The 18,853-nt window shown below is 39.9% G+C and overlaps 1 protein-coding gene across 1 annotated transcript in view; it reads left to right on the forward strand.

Annotated features, from left to right (window-relative positions):
• SRGAP1 (SLIT-ROBO Rho GTPase activating protein 1) overlaps positions 1–18,853 on the forward strand; it is a 280,442-nt gene that overhangs the window by 125,713 nt on the left and 135,876 nt on the right. The window contains exons 2-3 of the mRNA XM_082635779.1: positions 11,753–11,948; positions 16,506–16,668. Coding sequence (XP_082491905.1) covers positions 11,753–11,948; positions 16,506–16,668 — 359 coding nt within the window. The remainder of the gene's footprint in view (positions 1–11,752; positions 11,949–16,505; positions 16,669–18,853) is intronic.

Below are 18,853 nucleotides of genomic sequence, written 5' to 3' on the forward strand. Positions count from 1 at the left end.
ATAATTTAACCAGTTAGAACATATTTCTACAGCTATCCTTTCTAAATGTGAATAGTATGCATTTTTTAAAATCAATTGAAGTATAGTTAACATACAATATTATGTTAGTTTTAGGTGTACAACATAGTGATTCGATATTTTTATACATTACCAAAAAATCACCATGATAAATCTAGTACCCATCTGTCACCATATAAAGTTATTACAGTATTATTGACTATATTCCCTATGCTGTACATTACATCCCCAGGTGGGAGGGGAGGATATGCATTTGTTTTTAACTTGTTAAATAAATAAATTGAAGCATTCCCTATAATGAGAGCTGAGTAAAGATAACACCCCTTATCATTATAGAATATTTACTTTTAAGTCCCCTAATAATTGATCCAGCCCCTGTCTACCTTATGACCCAGCAATATGTAACAAACTTCCATTCTTGTAAATGCCCTGAACTCTCCAGATACTCATACCCTGGGGCCTTTGCACAGGCTACTCCTTTTGCCTGTAATACCCTTCCCACCCCCACCCCACCCCCAATTTGACACTTCTACTTGGGGATTTGGAGGGAGGAGGGTAGTATTTCTCAACAGTGCACTAAGAGCTATTCAGAGCCTTAGTGTCACCTCAGAGCCTTCCCTGATTTACCCTGGGCAGAATTTATTGTTCCTTCCTCTGTGTCCTCACAGCACTTTCTTCATGCTTCCATTATAGGATTTACAACATTGCCTTTGTAGGTGATGATAGTTATAAAAATAAGTTACTTGTTTCCATGTCTGTAGACCAGGAGCTACCTTGGGAGGCCCTGGGGGCAAAAAGCAATGGGTTTATCTTTTCTTCTCCAGGGCCCAGCACCTGAAAGTTACTCAGTAAATGTGTCAGATGAAAAGGGTAAGCATTTTTGTACTCACTCCTTGGCTTGTTGAGCAGACAAGGAGAGAACATCGTTGAATTCGATTTCTGCAGGTTATGTGGGTAAAGGTTGAGCGTGCAGGACCAGAAGTAACTTTTACTATAGAATTTGGCTTTCATCTGAGGATAAAATAAAAGAATGTTACTTTAATACATAGGTTGCATATCAAATTGGACATTTTCTGTGATACTTTGAAGAGATGAAATGAAGAAGAGAATTATTATTTCTGACATTTTCACAAGCTGGTTGATGTTCAGTATTTGCTTAGACCTAAAAAAATCATTAAAAATATACATATATATAATATATATGTGTGTGTATTTACATATATAGATGTATAGAGCTATATATGATTTTTTAAGTTGCCATCTCTTTAAGGATTTTGTAACCTAGGATTGAAAGGTGGCTTTCAGCTGTGAAATGAATGTTAAGGAAGCACAGGTAACTAGGCTACTTTCCAGTTTCCTTGTATCAGCTCCTGAGTTAGGGTTCAGGTAGTTCACTTGGAGCCAGAGGTTATTGGAGCTCTCATTTATTGAAATGTAGTTAAATAAAAATAAGATATAAAGTTGCCAATAGCAATCCAATCAAAGTCTCTAATAGAAGTCTAAGGAAAATTAAGTGAAATGATTATTGCTTCCTTTGTTATCTTCCTAGATGAAGGTTTTCACTTATGTTAGAAATGGACATATAAAGGATACCTTTAGGGCTTCCCTGGTGGCGCAGTGGTTGAAAGTCTGCCTGCCGATGCAGGGGACGCGGGTTCGTGCCCCGGTCCGGGAAGATCCCACATGCTGCGGAGCGGCTGGGCCCGTGAGCCATGGCTGCTGAGCCTGCACGTCCGGAGCCTGTGCTCCGCAACGGGAGAGGCCACAACAGTGAGAGGCCCGCGTACTGCAAAAAAAAAAAAGATACCTTTAACTGAGAGATGTTTAAAACATGATTTTCACTGGATTTAATTGGAGTTCTTTTCAACTGTTGACTGAGTAGAACATTATGTGGGAAAGCTTGTAGGGCTGGATGCCAGCAGGACCACATGGAGCAGAGAATGAAGAGGTGTAGTGATGGGGTGGTGGGTTGCAGGCAGATGAGGCAGGAAACACATTTTATGAATTAGCAAAATTTGAGTCCTATAATGAAGCATTTTAGTAACTAATTATCTTTACTGAAGCAAGCATTCATCAGAGATAGTTATTGAGTATCTATTATGTGCTGTATATAAATTCAGAGACGTGATATTTGTATTCAAGGGATTCATTCATAAGCTATATAGTTCAAAGCTCTACAGTCATTGTAATGTAATAGCAATAGTATAGTAATGATTTAAAATAAAAGCAGTTGACCAAAATACGTGGTTTCCCATAAAGCTGTGACATTCAGGAAGTACTAGGGAATTAGCATTAGCCACTTAGCTAGTTTTGTAAAATGTTAGTTTTTTGTTTTTTGTCTTTTGGCTTTCTTTTATTTATTTATTCATTCATTTATTCATTCATTCATTAATCTATTTTTGGCTGCTTTGGGTTTTCATTGCTGCACGCAGGCTTTCTATAGTTGCAGTGAGCCGGGGGCTACTCTTCGTTGCTCTGCAGCATGTGGGATCTTCCCGGACCAGGGCTCGAACCCGTGTCCCCTGCATTGGCAGGCAGATTCTTAACCACCGCGCCACCAGGGAAGCCCTGGCTTTCTTTAAGTAAGAGATAGAAATGCAATTTTTATTGCTTTTCTAAATGATGCTAGACATTTGACACTTAAACTTTTACTTGATACATTAATAGTTATATACACCATCTATATACATTGTAATAATTTATCTCTAAGGCTAAGCCTAGATCACTTAGGCTTGCTTTGTGTAATTGCACACTATGTGTAATTGTTGAGGGTTATAATTTTGCATCATGAACTTTGGAGTCAGACAAACCTGAATGGGAATCTAAGCTCTAGTACTTATTCATTGTATAACTTTGGAGCAAACACTTAACCTCCTGCTTCAATTTCCTCATGTATGTAATGGAGGCATTACATAATAGGTTTGCTGTAAGAATGAAATGAGCTAAACTACATCAAGTACTTATCACAGCATCTGGAACATAGTAGGAACTCAGTAAATATTCTGTTCAACATAAATGGTAAATTGTTTGTGGGGTTAAACTGTGTTCTAGTAGATGCTTTAAAATTATAATTTGAAAAAAGCCTCAATTTGCAGTTAACTCAGTACAGAAGATTTAAACTAGTTTAAAAGTTTTTTATTCTTAAAACTTATTTAGAGAAAAACATGTAACATGTTTACTCCATGAGACTCCATGTTGAATTATTTCAGGAAAGAATGTCAACGTTTAAAGAATGCCTTGAACCTTTGTCAGTGACACAGCCCTTCCAAAATGTAAATCTTTGGACTCTCTATAGATCAGTGATTTCCACAGACTGTCTTTTTCTGGTAGTAAAAATCAATCTACTAATGCGGTCTTAAGTGTTCTTGCTTAATTATAGGGAAGCTAATGAAGTCCTGCCTCTTGTGCATTCTAAATAAAAGCACTAAAGCTAATCATTCAGATCTGTACTTCCTTAAACTGGCCTTTTCTACAATGTAGTTAAACTGCAATAATTGATCAACTTAACTTATTGCCTCTTATCCTGGCTTGTTTTCATCTGGAAAAAAAAAAGTACAAATTTGTTTTCCATACTTTTCCTGAAAATGTTATCTGGACCAAAATATAATATTTGGCTTTCAAACGCTATGAAAACTGATGCTTTTGTAGTAAGCTTTATTCTAAAATAATACTGAGGTAAATGTCACTTCAAATGAAGATATTATTATGAGAACGTAGAAAAACAGACACAGCCTCTCTTTAAGTGCAGGAAATGTGAAATTGACTTCCATGTCATACAGTGAGGATTAACTGTACTGAGAGGACACTTTCTTATTTTATTCCAAAAGGTTTTTATCATTAACTCTACTTCCTCACAAATGTGCTAATTATCTCTGAAGTTCTAGGATGCAGCCATGGTTAGAGCTTAGAATGGAAACAAACCGATTTCATATATGTCTATGGTATTTAGTTTGCCTAAGTCGTTGGTGATTTCATAAGTCAGAAGTAGAAAAAGACTTGAGGGAGTTATATTTGCCATGAGGCAGTAACCTGGTCCAGCCACCCTAAACTTCCTTCCCTAGAGCCTTACTCTTCTGGGCCAGGGTATCAAGAATTATCATTTTCAGTTATTTAAAGAACTACTTTCCCAGATTTGCATAGCCTTCCAAATTTTACATATCTTTAAATGCAGTGCAGGGCCAACTACCTCTGAAGCTATCACTGATGAAGACCCCAGCTCTGGCCTATGGTTTTTTCTTTTCTGAAAGTCCTTTAGTCTGTGTAGTTGACACCATCAAATCTAGAACTTGTATTTTCCTTTTTTCAATCCACTTTCTGTGATAATTGGCCAATACAGTGTTTGACATGATGAGGAAGTCTTTGTATATCTCATCTCATTGAAGCCTTCTATTGCCTTTGGGAGGCGAATATGGCAGTTATGATTAGTGATCATTTTGCAGTTGAGGAAACATGAGTTCCACAGAGATGGTTACTCTTCCAAGTTCCTACTTCTAATTGGAACTGACGTCCTGATACCCTGTATTCTACCCCGTATTTGGCTTGTGCATAAATCTTGTCTTCTGATCTCAAGTACGCTAACTCTTCAAAGACCTTTTCTGATGGTAACCCCACATTCCAGATTCCACGTATGAGAAACTTAGTTGCTAATTCACTCATGTAGTAGAAGAGAATTGTCCTATAGATGAGCCACATTTCCATTTTAAATTTTCTTTAGCAGTCACATTTTTTAAAAAAAGGAGACAAACAGGTGATATTAATTTTAACATCTTTTTATAACCAAAATATCTAAAATTTTTAATTCTAACATTAACTAATATAAAAAATATTAATGAGACACTTTTATGTTCTTTTTTTTTTCCCACACTGAGATTTTGAAGTCCTCTGTGTATTTTACACTTAGAGCACATCTCAATTTGGAGCAGCCACATTTCAAGTGCTCAGTGTGACAGATGGCTACATATTGGGCAGCACAGCTTTTTTCCTACAATGTGGTTGACAATCAGCTTCTCCTCTCTGATAACAGATAACATGGACATACTCATTAGCTCCACACCAGATGACAGAAATGAGTGACTCATAACTAATTAAAATAATAGGCTTAGGCAGAGAAAAACATGGATACCATTCATTCTTGTGTGGGTTTTTGTCAGTGGTGTTGGCTTGTTTTGCCCAATAATTCATAATTCAAATGAGGACCCCTAGAGCTTACAAAGGAAGCAATTTAATAAGGTATAGGATACGTAGCCTTTCATTTCATTTATTTATTCATTTATTTGTGCTGTTTTCTAGAATGCAAATCTGATCATGTGTCTTTCTTATTCAGAATTGTTCAATTCCTCCCAACTGGTGTTTCCTGCAGTTGCCCAGTGGTAACATTCACCTGGGTACTTAGTTAAAATCCTCTGTTCCCGGTCCTGTCAGACAAACAGAATCAAAATATCCAGCTGAGGGACCTGGACACAGGTATTTTTAGTAATCACCCCTGGTGGCTCTTACCATCAAGCCAGTTGGGGAAACTGGCCTAAAAGATAAACTTTTACTCCTTAGTCTACCGTGTGGGATCCTTTCTGACCTAGCCCATGACTAGACCCATTGCCCAGCCAGAGTTAGGTTTTAGCCCAGAGAAGCACTTGCCAAGGTACTCTTCATGTGCTCTCCTCCTGCCTGTGCTTGTGTTCTTTCAGCCTGGGGTGCCCTTCCCCTCTGTGTCTGCCAACACACTGCTGAGCCCCCCTCAGGATCACCCCCTCAGTGTTTGCCTCGTTTCCCGACACACCTCCTCCCATTGCTCCTTGACATTGATAAATCAAGGCCCTGAAGGTCACTGGCTCTCACTGTCTGTTTGTCTTGGCTGTCTTCTCACTGAGGGATGGGGCTTGTGATTTCCAGTCTGTTATTTAGAGCCACTAGAAGGGAGTCTGGCACAAGGAAATAGTCAATAAATATTTTTCTAGTGAAAGCCTGCTGATACTAGTAATAATAACATCTCCATCTGTTTCATAGTGGTTTCAGATTGCAGCATGCTTTTCACTTACATCATCTCATTTAATTCTCTCACCACAGCCTCGTGAGGTGGAACTGTTTATTATTCGAGATGTTAAGCAACTTGCCCCATGTCATGTGACTTGTAATAGGTGACACCATAACTCCAACATGGGTCCATAACGTGCAGAGTGTAAAAGAAGCATAAATCTTGGGTTCAGATTTCTAGTGAAATGAAGAAACGGCCTTTGCTTATTCAGTCTGTTCACACACACACAAAAATTAATAAAGTTCATTCATGTTTATGGATTTTTTTTTTGCTCCAGATTTCTAGCCTTTTTAGACTTTTTAGCATATTTCTTTTTTTTTAATTAATTAATTTATCTATTGGCCGTGTTGGGTCTTCGTTGCTGCGTGCGGGCTTTCTCTAGTTGAGGCGAGCAGGGGCTACTCTTTGTTGCGGTGCGCGGGCTTCTCACTGCGGTGGCTTCTCTTGTTGCGGACCACAGGCTCTAGGTGCACCGGCTTCAGTAGTTGTGGCTCATGGGCTCTAGAGCACAGGCTCACCAGTTGTGGCACATGGGCTTAGTTGTTCTGCAGCATGTGGGATCTTCCCGGACCAGGGCTTGAACCCGTGTCCCCTGCATTGGCAGGCAGATTCTTAACCACAGCGCCACCAGGGAGGTCCCAGCATGTTTCACAGAAGTTTGCACCTAGTGTTTAGCTAATCAGTAGCTGCAAGATTATATAAATATTCACATCAGCAATGATTATGTGAATGATTGATGGAACCAGTTAGTCTAATTGGGTTCTCTTTAAAGATATTCCAGTGGTTCTTACCTGTTATTTGGGAGAATTCCTTATAGCCCACAGGTAAAGGTACTGATAAATCCACACACAATGTAGACTTTTTTGACATCATAAGGAAAATCTGACAAAACAAGATTATGAAATAATTGAGATGGTCTGTGATGCTTTAGAAGTGTTGCTGTTTTTTTATTTTTTTCTGGATGATCACGAGTATCACACCCAGTCTATCAATTTTATGTCCTAGTCCTAATCATTCAGTAACATATTAGAGAAACAGCCCAGTCTGGCCTCAATCTTTTCCGTGAAACATGCATCACACTCTGTGGTCTCACACAAATTTATTTTAAGGGTTAGGACTTCCCTTTATCAGAGCAATAGCAAGAAATGCCTCCGTTTCCTCCTTTCCTAGGCAATTCCATTTTATTTGGTAAGTATTAGTCAATATTTCTGTAGCTTAGAGGAACTATTTCAATTTTTTAAACAAATTAATTGAGTAGTTTGAAAGCATAGTCTTTTTGTGTGTTATTCTTGTTGGATTATTGATGTTGATTCATCCTGTGGTGATGCTCTGGTAGAACAGAAATTAAATAAGTCATAAAAAAAACCCCAGTAAACTTTAGCTCCTTTAAAATGGCCATGATTAGTATTTAGTAGGTCCTGCCCTAGATTTAAATAATAGCTGCTTGGAGCCTCCTCAGAGATGGCACTTTTCTGCCTGAAAGAGTTTGCGCTGTTTTATGCAGTTGTCTGGGAGTCATGGTGATAAGCCCCTCCTGATGTTCTATTAGGTAAATCTTTTCTATACCATTAGAAATTGTAATAATTAATGTACAAATGGTGCTAGCCAGTAATTAAATTTACTATTCTGACTCACAGATAAATTCAGGATGAAATTAAAATATTGAAGCAAGAGCCATTTTGTGAAGACATCATTTTAAAGTGCTTGCCCATATGTTGTCTAATTTGATAAACTACTAAAAAGTACGAGATGTAGAAATAGGACTCATTTTTTTATTATTATTATTATTATTTTATTATTATTATTATTTTTGGTATGCAGGCCTCTCATTGTTGTGGCCTCTCCCGTTGCGGAGCACAGGCTCTGGACGCACAGGCTCAGCGGCCATGGTTCACGGGCCCAGCCGCTCCGCAGCATGCGGGATCCTCCCGGACCGGGGCACGAACCCACGTCCCCTGCATTGGCAGGCGAATTCTCAACCACTGTGCCACCAGGGAAGCCCCTTTCATTATTATTTTATTTACTTATTTATTTATTTGGCTGCGCCGGGTCTTAGTTTTGGCAAGTGGGATCTTCGATCTTCGTTGCGGCATGTGGGATCTAGTTCCCTGACCAGGGAGCGAACCCGGGCCCCCTGTACTGGAAAGTGCAGGGTCTTAGCCACTGGACCGCCAGGGAAGTCCCAAGGAGTCATCTTGTTGTTACTACTGTTATCATTCTCAGAAATGTCTCAACCAAAATTTCAATGAATTGTGATACGGCAGTCTATCGTTTTTTATATAACAGCTATACTGTGATATGTTACATATCATTCAATATACCCATTTAAAGTGTACAGTTAACTGTTTTTTAGTGTACTCACTGTTTTATAACTGTCACCACAATCACTTTTTGAACATGTTCATCACCTCCCCGCAAAAAAAAACCCGCACCCCTTAGCAGTCGCTTCCCATTTTCCCCAACACCTCCAGCCCTAGTCAACATCTAATCTACTTTCTGCTTCTGTGGATTAGTCTCTTTGGGACATTTCACATTAATGTAATCACACTTTCCATTAGTGACTACTTTTATTCACTAAGCTTATATTTTCAATATAAGCATGAAACAGTACTTCATTCCTCTTTATGGATGAATAATATTCCATTGTATGGCTCTATCTCATTTTGTCTTTCTGTTCCATATTGATGGACATTTAGATTACTTCCACTTTCAGCTGTTAAGAATCATGCTGCCATAACCATTTGTCTATATGTTTTGTGGGAAATGTGTTTTCTCTTGGGTATGTACCTAGGAGTAGATTTGTTAAGTCTATGTCAACCTTTTGAGGAACTGCCACATTGTTTTCCAAAGTGGCTGTACCATTTTACATTCCTATCAGCAGTGTATGAGGGTTCCAATTTCTCCATCCTTCACCAACACTTGTGTCTTTTTGATTACAGCCATCCTAGTGGATGTGAAGTGGTATCTCATTGTGCTTTTGATTTCCTTGTGATCTTTTCCTCATTTGTCCTAAACTTTTCTAAATTAAAAGATAATCAAATACTCTCCGATGTTTGGAGCATACTTTTTCTCTAGGTTCTGTCCCTCCACTTTTCCCACTATTGAAAATGTTGCCAGTGTCCTATTTTGACTGGAAAATTACAGATAATGTGAAATAACAGTTACTCCCTGCAAAACGAGGATGGGATTGTAACTGTTTAAAATAGAGTCCTCCTTCTCAAAACTCCCTAGTTCTTGATTTTAAACCCTGAAGGAAGCAAGCAAGAGAAAATCTAAGAATAAGATCCAAGAAGGAAGCCCATATAATTTTTGTGTACTTCTACAAAAACAAAAAGAACAATGGAATAGTAACTTTACATATTGTTATAAAACCTAGGAATAAAAAGGGAGTAGCCCATTCACCACATACTGGATTTAATAAGAAAAGGCAAGAATAAAGCAAGTAATACTTTGACACACCATGAGCTAAATTTTTAAATAATATAGACACGTTTTTATAATAAAAGTTTTTTATAATAAAATTAAAAAAAAAAACAAAAAAAGGAGGGGGGAGAAACAAAACAAAACAGAACTCATTGACAGCCGAAGACGACTGATTTTTTTTTCACTTAGCACAGCAAGATGTGCTAAAATTACTTCATCAAAAAAGACTTCCTGGGGCTTCCCTGGTGGCGCAGTGGTTGAGAGTCCACCTGCCGATGCAGGGAACACGGGTTCGTGCCCCAGTCCGGGAAGATCCCACATGCCGCGGAGCGGCTGGCCCCGTGAGCCATGGCCGCTGAGCCTGCGCGTCCGGAGCCTGTGCTCCGCAACGGGAGAGGCCACAATAGTGAGACGCCCGCGTACCACAAAAAAAAAAAAAAAAAAAAAAAAAAGACTTCCTGGATGAGAAATGCCCCCACCCTTGATTTTTTTTTTCTTTATGAAACAAAACTAGGTCTGTATTTGTGGGGGGGAGTTTGCCAGCCATGCTGATTATAATACTGTATTGAAAAATATTTACTTTGATGGACTAAAAACCAGCTGCTGTTCGTGGTAGTTAAAAGCCTGTAATAATGTCTTCACTTTGGTGTTCACCACACTTTTATGAGATTAATAATAGGATCCCCGAATCTCCAAGTGGAGAAACCAAGAGAGGATGCTTGAGAAATGCTTCCCTATCTTCTCCCGGGACTCCCGCAAAACCATGCTGCTTGGACATGAGCTTATTGAGATCAGAGACCTTGTTTCATAGTTACTGTATCTCCTTTGCCAGGGTATAGGCCTGGCACACTGTAGGTACTTAAAACATGTTGCACGGATGAAAGGCAGGCAGAAGCGTTCAATTAATTGACGGACGGACCTGGGTAAGAGGTCCTGCGGGTGCCGCTTACAAGCTGAAGTCTCTACATGAAGTATGTCATCTCATTAAACCTCAGTTTCTTCTTTGCAAAGTGAGGATAATACTAGTACCCACTTCATTAGGGTGTAGAACAGCAAGCATTCGGTTGTTATTAGCTGTTAAGTTGAGCAAATTTCCTGACTCCTCATTCAGAACTGGATGGCCCTGCTGTTAATGAGCCTGATTACACATGGTCAAGTATGTGCATACGTACTGTCAGCTCAGTCTTTATTTAAGAAGAAGCATGGGAAGAAATTGAGGAGCTGTTATTTGGACATCCATTTCTTAAGCTCCACTGAATTAGATTCAGCCCTCACTTTTAGGGAATAATGCACCCGACACTGGGAAGGGTGAAATAAAGAAGTTTTCCAGTATGAATATTCTTGTCTTTGGATGTTAGCCCTGAGTCTCAGAACAAAAACAAGTCAGTAGTTAATAGTAACTGTATCTTATTTTCCAAAACACACATGGTTCATTGTTACAGTCATTTGCAGATAGTTTTGCATGACACACTTTTGCTTTTGTGTTTCTACTAAATCACTAAATGACTAACCTTCCTGTTCCTAATGTATCAAAATTGTCAAAGGATTCTTTTCAGATAAATGTGTCGATAAGGCTTAGTTTGAGCAATGGGGAAAAAGTGAAAACCAAGTGAAGAGCTCTTGATCTTGTGATCAGAATAATAAAGTGGAATCCAAGGATTGCCCCATAATGAATGGATTACTTGGATATGAAAGGAAATTATTTTTAGGTGTGGCATTCCTATAAACCCTGAAGCTATGTGTTTTACAAACTAGAGATTTATGCACTAAATAAAAATTACCAGATGTCAGTGTTAGGATGTGCCAACTGGCAAAGAAATTGAGAAGGTTCCGAAGTCTGGAAGAAATGATGCTCACTTCTTTGCCATTCAAACTCAAAAAGGATAGTTGAGGTAAAATGCTGTTTAAAAAACTACAGTGTCAAAAAAAAAAAAAAAAAAAACTACAGTGTCCTCAGCTACCCGAAGATGTCACGTGTTACAAATTGTTATCTGAAAGGCTTTCATTTTTTTTCCCCTCATGACTCCCCGCATGTTTGTGGCATTGCAAATGTAATCCATGTTTCTATTCTAATTTATTACATTCTTTCCGGAGGCTTATCTCATTCTTTTACAGGGTCAACAGATATCTTATTTAAAGACCCAACCTGAACACAGCAGCCTCGTAAAGGTCCAATACAGAGCTAAATGTATAATAGGATTCATTATTTTTATCTCGCACATACCGGCACACCTCAGTAATTTTCATGAAATCATCAAATGGATTCTCTTCTCTCCTTAGAAATTCGAGCTCAACTGGTAGAACAACAGAAATGCCTGGAGCAGCAAACAGAGATGCGAGTTCAGCTTCTGCAGGACCTGCAAGATTTCTTCCGGAAAAAAGCCGAAATTGAGACAGAATATTCTCGGAACCTAGAAAAGTTAGCAGAAAGGTTCATGGCAAAAACGAGAAGCACTAAGGATCATCAACAGTACAAGTAAGAGGGACTTGACTCAAATTCACCTTTCCAAGGGGATATCCTATCTTTTTACCACCCTTATTGGTTTTAGAATTTTCCATTTTTGTCTGAAAAGTTGTTGATTGATATATCCCCATAGATAAAAGCAACCCTCTGCATTTATAATTTATGAGCATAAATGTATTACATTTTAAACTAATAGTATTCTCTTGACATGTTTCTCTTTCCAATAAATACACTAGGAGTTGTTTAACACAGGTAGGTATTTGGATGGGCAAATTTTAAATAGCTGATTCTTCAAGCAAAGACCTCAAGATTTCTGTATAGCGATCTTACCTGAAAATAAGCAGTGAGGGTTGCTTAAATTTATATCCCACCCCCCAATCATGCTTGTGGTCATTGCAGTTGAGACTGACTTAAAACAAGGGCTTTTGGTAAAATGCGTACAATCTAGCTTAATTAAACCTTATATTAATTGCACAGTTGACCCTTGAAGAACACAGGAGTTAGGGGCACCAATCCCCTGCACAGTCGAAAGTCCACATACTGCTGTCTCTGCCTCAAAAATAAAGGAATTGATAAATGAGTCACCTAAAGGCAGGAAGCTGAAACAGTTATGGACAAATCAGGACTCAAACCCAAGTTCTACATATTGTGATCTCTAACTGAACAGAAACTTTCCCCCGCATCTAGTTAATTTAAGGATGTAATGAAAATAGAGGTACTATGTTTTTCTATATACATTTGTTTTTTATTTTTATTTTTGCCTGCACTGGGTCTTTGTTGCTGTGCGCGGGCTTTCTCTAGTTGCGGCGAGCGGGGGCTACTCTTTGTTGCGGTGCGTGGGCTTCTCATTGCGGTGGCCTCTCCTGTTGCGGAGCACGGGCCCTAGGCGCACGAGCTTCAGTAGTTGTGGCTCGCGGGCTGTAGAGCGCAAGCTCAGTAGTTGCGGCGCACGGGCTTAGTTGCTCCGCGGCATGTGGGATCTTCCTGGACCAAGGCTCGAACCCGTGTCCCCTTCATTGGCAGGCGGACTCTTAAGCACTGTGCCACCAGGGAAGTCCCACAGGGACTATATTTATTGAAAAACATCTGTGTAAGTAGACCTGCACAGTTCAAACCTATGTTCACTGTCAACTGTACTTCATTTGTTTAAAAAAAAAAAAATACATGGGGCTTCCCTGGTGGCGCCGTGGTTGAGAGTCCACCTGCCGATGCAGGGGACACGGGTTCGTGCCCCGGTCTGGGAAGATCCCACATGCTGTGGAGCGGCTGGGCCCGTGAGCCATGGCCGCTGAGCCTGTGCGTCCGGAGCCTGTGCTCCACAACGGGAGAGGCCACAACAGTGAGAGGCCCGCATACTGCAAAAAAAAAAAAAAAAAAAATACAACAAACTAGTGAATATAATAAGGAAGAAGCAGACTCACAGATACAGAGAAAAAACTAATGGTTACCAGTGCAGAGAGGGAAGTGGGGAGGGGCCACCTGGGGGTAGGGGATTAAGAGGTACAAACTATTAAGTATAAAATAAGCTACAAGGATATATTGTACAACACGGGGAATATAGCCAATATTTTATAATAACTATAAGTGGAGTACAACCTTTAAAAATTGTGAATCACTATATTGTACACCTGTAACTTATATGATATTGTACATCAACTCTACATGAATAAAAAATTTTTTTCTAACCCTTCTCATCATAAAAAAAAGGTAGGAACTTTTACAGAAAAAAAGGAAGGAGGGGTCCTTTTGCAGAAGCAAATGCAGAACTATTCTGGGTAGGGAATACTTTTTTAATTTTTATTTTTGGGTGACTTTAACCTCTAGTGTTGGTCAGCATAGAAATAAATTTTGGTGATGGTTCCCAGGGTGAGCAAATATCAAGTGTGCTTGACAGAGACTGGAGCCAGTACTAGATCCTCATTTATAGAAACTGTCCCTTTTTAAAAGTGATTGCAGATAAGAAGACAGCCCATTTGTACATTCAGTAAATATTTTTGAATGTCTCCTTCTGTGTTCTGTACTTGGTAATCTCTTGTGAACTGAAAACATGGATGGGCCCATGCACCTTAGTCTGATCCCTGAGTGGATCAGCTGCCACCTTTTGTTCCTCCTGGTTTTTTCACTAGTTTTCTTCGAAAGGTAGGCAGCTCCGAATTTTCCTTGTCTTGAGTAAGTTTATTATTGACTACAGAACTGAAGATAAGGTAATAAGTCTACAGAAAGGACAAACCAGGGTTAGGGGGGAATAAATCAAAGACAGCCCGTTAGGAAAGAGTCAGACAGACCTGGTTTGAATACTGGCTGTACTGTGTGACTTTGGTCAAATTGCTTAACCTTTCTGAGCCTTGGTTTCCTAACTTGTAAAATGAGATTTTATGACCAGTAAATGAGAAACATAACAAATCGTTGATGTGATTAATAGCTGACACAGAGTATGCACTCAGTATTCCTTTTCTTCACGAAACAAATGTTAAATCTTTAGCACCTTTACTTTACTTTATTTAAGCTGGGCTATGGAGTCTAGCTCTTACTCAGTTTTGGGATGCTTGTTGTGTAGGATAATCCTTGGCCTAAAGTTGCCACAGCATGGTAGAAAGACCAAGGCTTGGATCAGCCTCCCTGGACTCAGAGACTTTCTCTGACACCAGCTTTGGTCTTGAGCAAATCATTGTGCCTTGCTAAAGCTTACGTTCTCTTATTGATAGAGGGGATACAAAGCATCTCTGCCTTAAGTTGTAGTGGTAAGGATTAGGTAGAGTTAATGTGTGTAAAGTCTTTAGACCAGCCGCTAGATGAAAATTGCTAACTTTACACAGCACTTACTATGAATCTAAGGCATTCTAGTAAGTACTAAAAATATATACATTAACTCAAATAATCCTCATAATCTTATGAGATTGGTACTGTTGCTTTACCCATTTTACAGATGAAGTAACAGAGGCACAGAGAGGTTTAAATAATTTGGCCAGGACCTCCTAGGTAATTGTTCTGGGATTTGAAGCGAGGCAGTATAGATCCATATTCCATGCTCTTGTGTGACTTGTGTGCTCAGTAGGTGCTCAGTAAATGATAGCTTAGCCGCCTCTGTTGTTTTTGTTGTTGTCGATACTGTTATCACTTACTATTAAGGCAATAAAAAGTGTTTATTCAATGAATGAAATAACATGTATTTAATGCTGACCACGGGCAGGGCCCTGCGGATACAAAAAAGTATGAAATGTTCTCAAAGAACTTATGGGTTGCTTCATCATAAAGGATATACAGAAAAGTTAATATAAGATAACACTTACCTCTTGGGCTGGGCGGCTAGAGAATGTCAGTGGAAAGGCTTCAGTATTCTTCCATAGAACCATTGCCCCTTGCCCAATGGCTCTGAGAGAAAAGGAGGGTTCTTTAGGTTGGGGGTGTAATTCTTAATGTGCCAGCTGGGAGAGTGGGAGGTTTCTCTTCTGGGTATAAGTGCTGGGACCCTAGATCAGGGGTTTCTTCCCTTACACCCATCCATACTTCTGTGGTCTACTTCCTCTTTCTTTTAGAGAGGGTTTTGACTGATGCAGGGTTAAATCCTGAATCCGGGGGACGTAAGGGCTGAAAATCCTTCTTTAATCTTTTTTCTAATTTAATTAGTATTCAGAATCATAAATCGTCATGAATATTAGGAGGATAACATGTCTGATAAAATAGCACTAGTGTCCCTGAGTTAGGATAAACATTCTGTGCCATTTTGCCATTTTAGAGTTAGATTTTTAAAGTAAACAAACAAAAAACAAACATTGTACTTTTTTTTTTTTTTTAAAGCAGTAATATCCCCGTCGGTCACTGCTTTTGTTTGGAGTATTTCTTTAAAACTTGTTACAAGTTGCCCTTTGTGGTTTATATACACTTTTCACTTTATTATGTAGAATAAAACAAGGAGTGGTTACAAATCTGAAATAACTTAATGGGTTTAAAAAGGAGATGTGACATGTCATAAGCCAGTAAACTTCTTGGTTCTATTCACAAGCCCTGAGACAATACTGTAAAGTTCTGCTTCCCAGGAACACTTTTTGGGAGGCTGGAGGGTTGAGTATCAGGGGATTAGTAAATCATCCTCACACTTATGTTCCATGGAAAGTATACCCAGCCAACTTTCTTTTCCAACAACAGACTGGACATTCAGAGCATGCTTTGCATTCAGTGGCAAACCACAGTCTGTCTGTGAGACAGTGGTCAATAGATTTTTATGTAAACCTAAGCTGCTTTCTTCAATGGGCTGTTTAAAGCTAAAGGCCTGCCTTAATACTGTATATGTTAGGGTCCCATGCCCTTGTCAAGAGTGTGGGTTTTGACTGGTGTTCTTGGTTCAAGTTTTTTCTTCCAAGCCTAGGGGAATTGCTGGCTGGGTGCCTTCCCAGCCTGGAAGGCTGTTCTGCTGACTCTGGAGTATCTTGCCATGAGCAGTGCTCAGAGGAGAAAGAACAGGGACAATGCCCGTCTGTTGTGGCTCCTAGTTTGCCTTGGTGACTTTCCCTTAGCTGATTGGGGCAGCTTTGAACTTGATGGTAATTCTCTCTCTTCTTCACTTCTTAGGAAAGACCAGAACTTGTTGTCTCCAGTGAACTGCTGGTATTTGCTCCTGAACCAAGTGAGACGAGAAAGCAAAGACCACGCAACCTTGAGTGACATCTATCTGAACAATGTGATTATGCGGTTCATGCAGATAAGTGAGGATTCCACGAGGATGTTTAAAAAGGTATCCTCCATCAATCCTGCCAGAGTGTGCTTCCCTGTAACCACTGAGCCTGTAACCAAGACTGAGAAGGGTCTGCTGCCTTAATGACTTAATTGTATTCAATAAATATTAGGTTCAAAAAATACATAAGTGAACAGATATTTTAAAGACACAGAACGAAAAGTTAAATCGCTGCTGTCTTGGGAAAATGTTATCACAGTTTTTTTCTTATTCCCACCAGACTAGCAACAGAAGCTGTGAGAGAGTGACAGGAAAAAAATTCCCCAGGGCACGGAAAATTCAGTCCCTTACATGCCAGAGAGCTTCCTCCTTCCCAAATCCACTTTAAAAAAAAAAAAGAGAAAAAAGGAACTGGGCTTTTAAGGCTTCATATCATTGTTACCAGTCTCAGCCAACTCTCAGCAATTTTTTTTGTTGTTTGGACATCTTTGTTGAGAACAATAACAAAATTGGACCATTTCCTGTGTAGGGAATGCAGCTACTTGCTCAATAAGACTGGCTTTTGGTTTTTATGTTTATAGGACAAGGGTTCTCCACCACCTCCTCAGCTTCATACTCAGGGTGTTTGGTGCCTATACCAATATCTGTACATCTATTCAGTAAGTAATTATTAGTTTCAGAAAGTGGGGGGAAAAAACCACCTTGTAGTTTAAAGACATTTATGTTTCAGAGGGACCCCTTAAAACAAAGTTGTATCATGCAGGCCATCTGGGAAACTTCTTAGTCATGTTTGATGTGTCCACATTAGATTTGATTTCTGACCTAGAAATGGAATTTAGCAAACTCGAAGTTTTCTTTTCCTCTATTAAATAGGAAAAAAAACATTTCAAACAAAGAAGAAATTTTTAAAATTTGGAAATAAGAACATATTAAGAAGAGACCACATAGAGAAATATCCTATGTATCTTAAAACAGAGATTTTTAAAAAATAGTTTAGACTGAGCCAGGAAAGTAAGTAATTTTCTCGTATGTCAGCCCTTTCTGCCAAGACCTCATTTGGTTCAATGGGCTTTTTGCGTCTTGTCCTCTATGAGTGAGAGATGGTGTCAGGTCTTGGAAAGGTTACTTCGATGAAGAAAAACTAGTCCTCGTGCTCAAGGAGGTCACAGTTTATCCAAATTTGTATGACGCTATATGATGCCTCCCAGTCATGGGGACGCTGGCAACCTTTCAGCCAGGGCCTCTGGGACCAGCACCTCAATTGACTTTGTTTAGTTATCCATCCAGCAAAACATCTTTAAAATGCCAGGCTGGGAAGCAGAGTTAAAAAACATGTTCCCTGCCTACAAAGAATCCATTACAATAATTAACAGTTACCACAATAAGGAAACACACAACCTGTGGTAGAAACTTGAAGGCTGGAAATCTTAACCCTACTGAGGGGCCAGGAAATTCTTCATAGAGGAGGGAACACCTGAAGTGAGACCTGTAGGAGATGGAGGTGGTCATCAAGCAGATGAGAACAATGAACTATTCCAGGTAGAAAGCAGAAGCATGACACGTTCAGGGAAAGGAAAGAGTTTGGTGTGACTGGACCAGGGGTTGTATGGGAGTGAGTGATGGGGTGTGACGCTAGAAAGGACTGTCATATCAAAAGGGACTTCGCATGTCTTGCGAAGATGTAAGGATTTATGTTTTGTATGTCAAAGTCAAGGGCTTCATAAAGTTGATGGAAACTTAGGGCTGAGAGTCAAATGGATTTGGACTTGAATCCCAACTCTTCTGCTTTTGTGATCTTGGGAGATGATTCAAGAGAGTGCTCTCTTCTGTCTAAGGGAGTGGGGAAGGCTGGACTGGCAGAAGGGGAAGGTGAGCCTGTGGGAGCTCTGGGGCTGGGATGGCCCTTTGGAGTTTGTCGCCAAGGAGGCCTCGCCTTTGTTTTGCAGACATTGGATTTAAGCTGCCCTTGGGGAGGGGCTAAGTCACCTTGGGGTGATGCAGCTCCCCTTGGTGGAGGGTAGTTCCCAAGGGTGATTCCGAGAGAGAGGTCAGCTGTAAGTTTCAACAGCCAGCAGCCAATATTCCCAGTAGTTGGGGAAATAAGTTCTTGGCTCTTGAAAGAGGGCCTCAGGGCTTCCCTGGTGGCGCAGTGGTTGAGAGTCCGCCTGCCGATGCAGGGGACACGGGTTTGTGCCCCGATCCCGGAAGATCCCACATGCCGCGGAGCGGCTGGGCCCGCGAGCCA

Source organism: Mesoplodon mirus, assembly GCF_964341445.2.
Source record: "Mesoplodon mirus genome assembly, chromosome: 11".
Classification (NCBI taxonomy): domain Eukaryota; kingdom Metazoa; phylum Chordata; class Mammalia; order Artiodactyla; family Ziphiidae; genus Mesoplodon; species Mesoplodon mirus.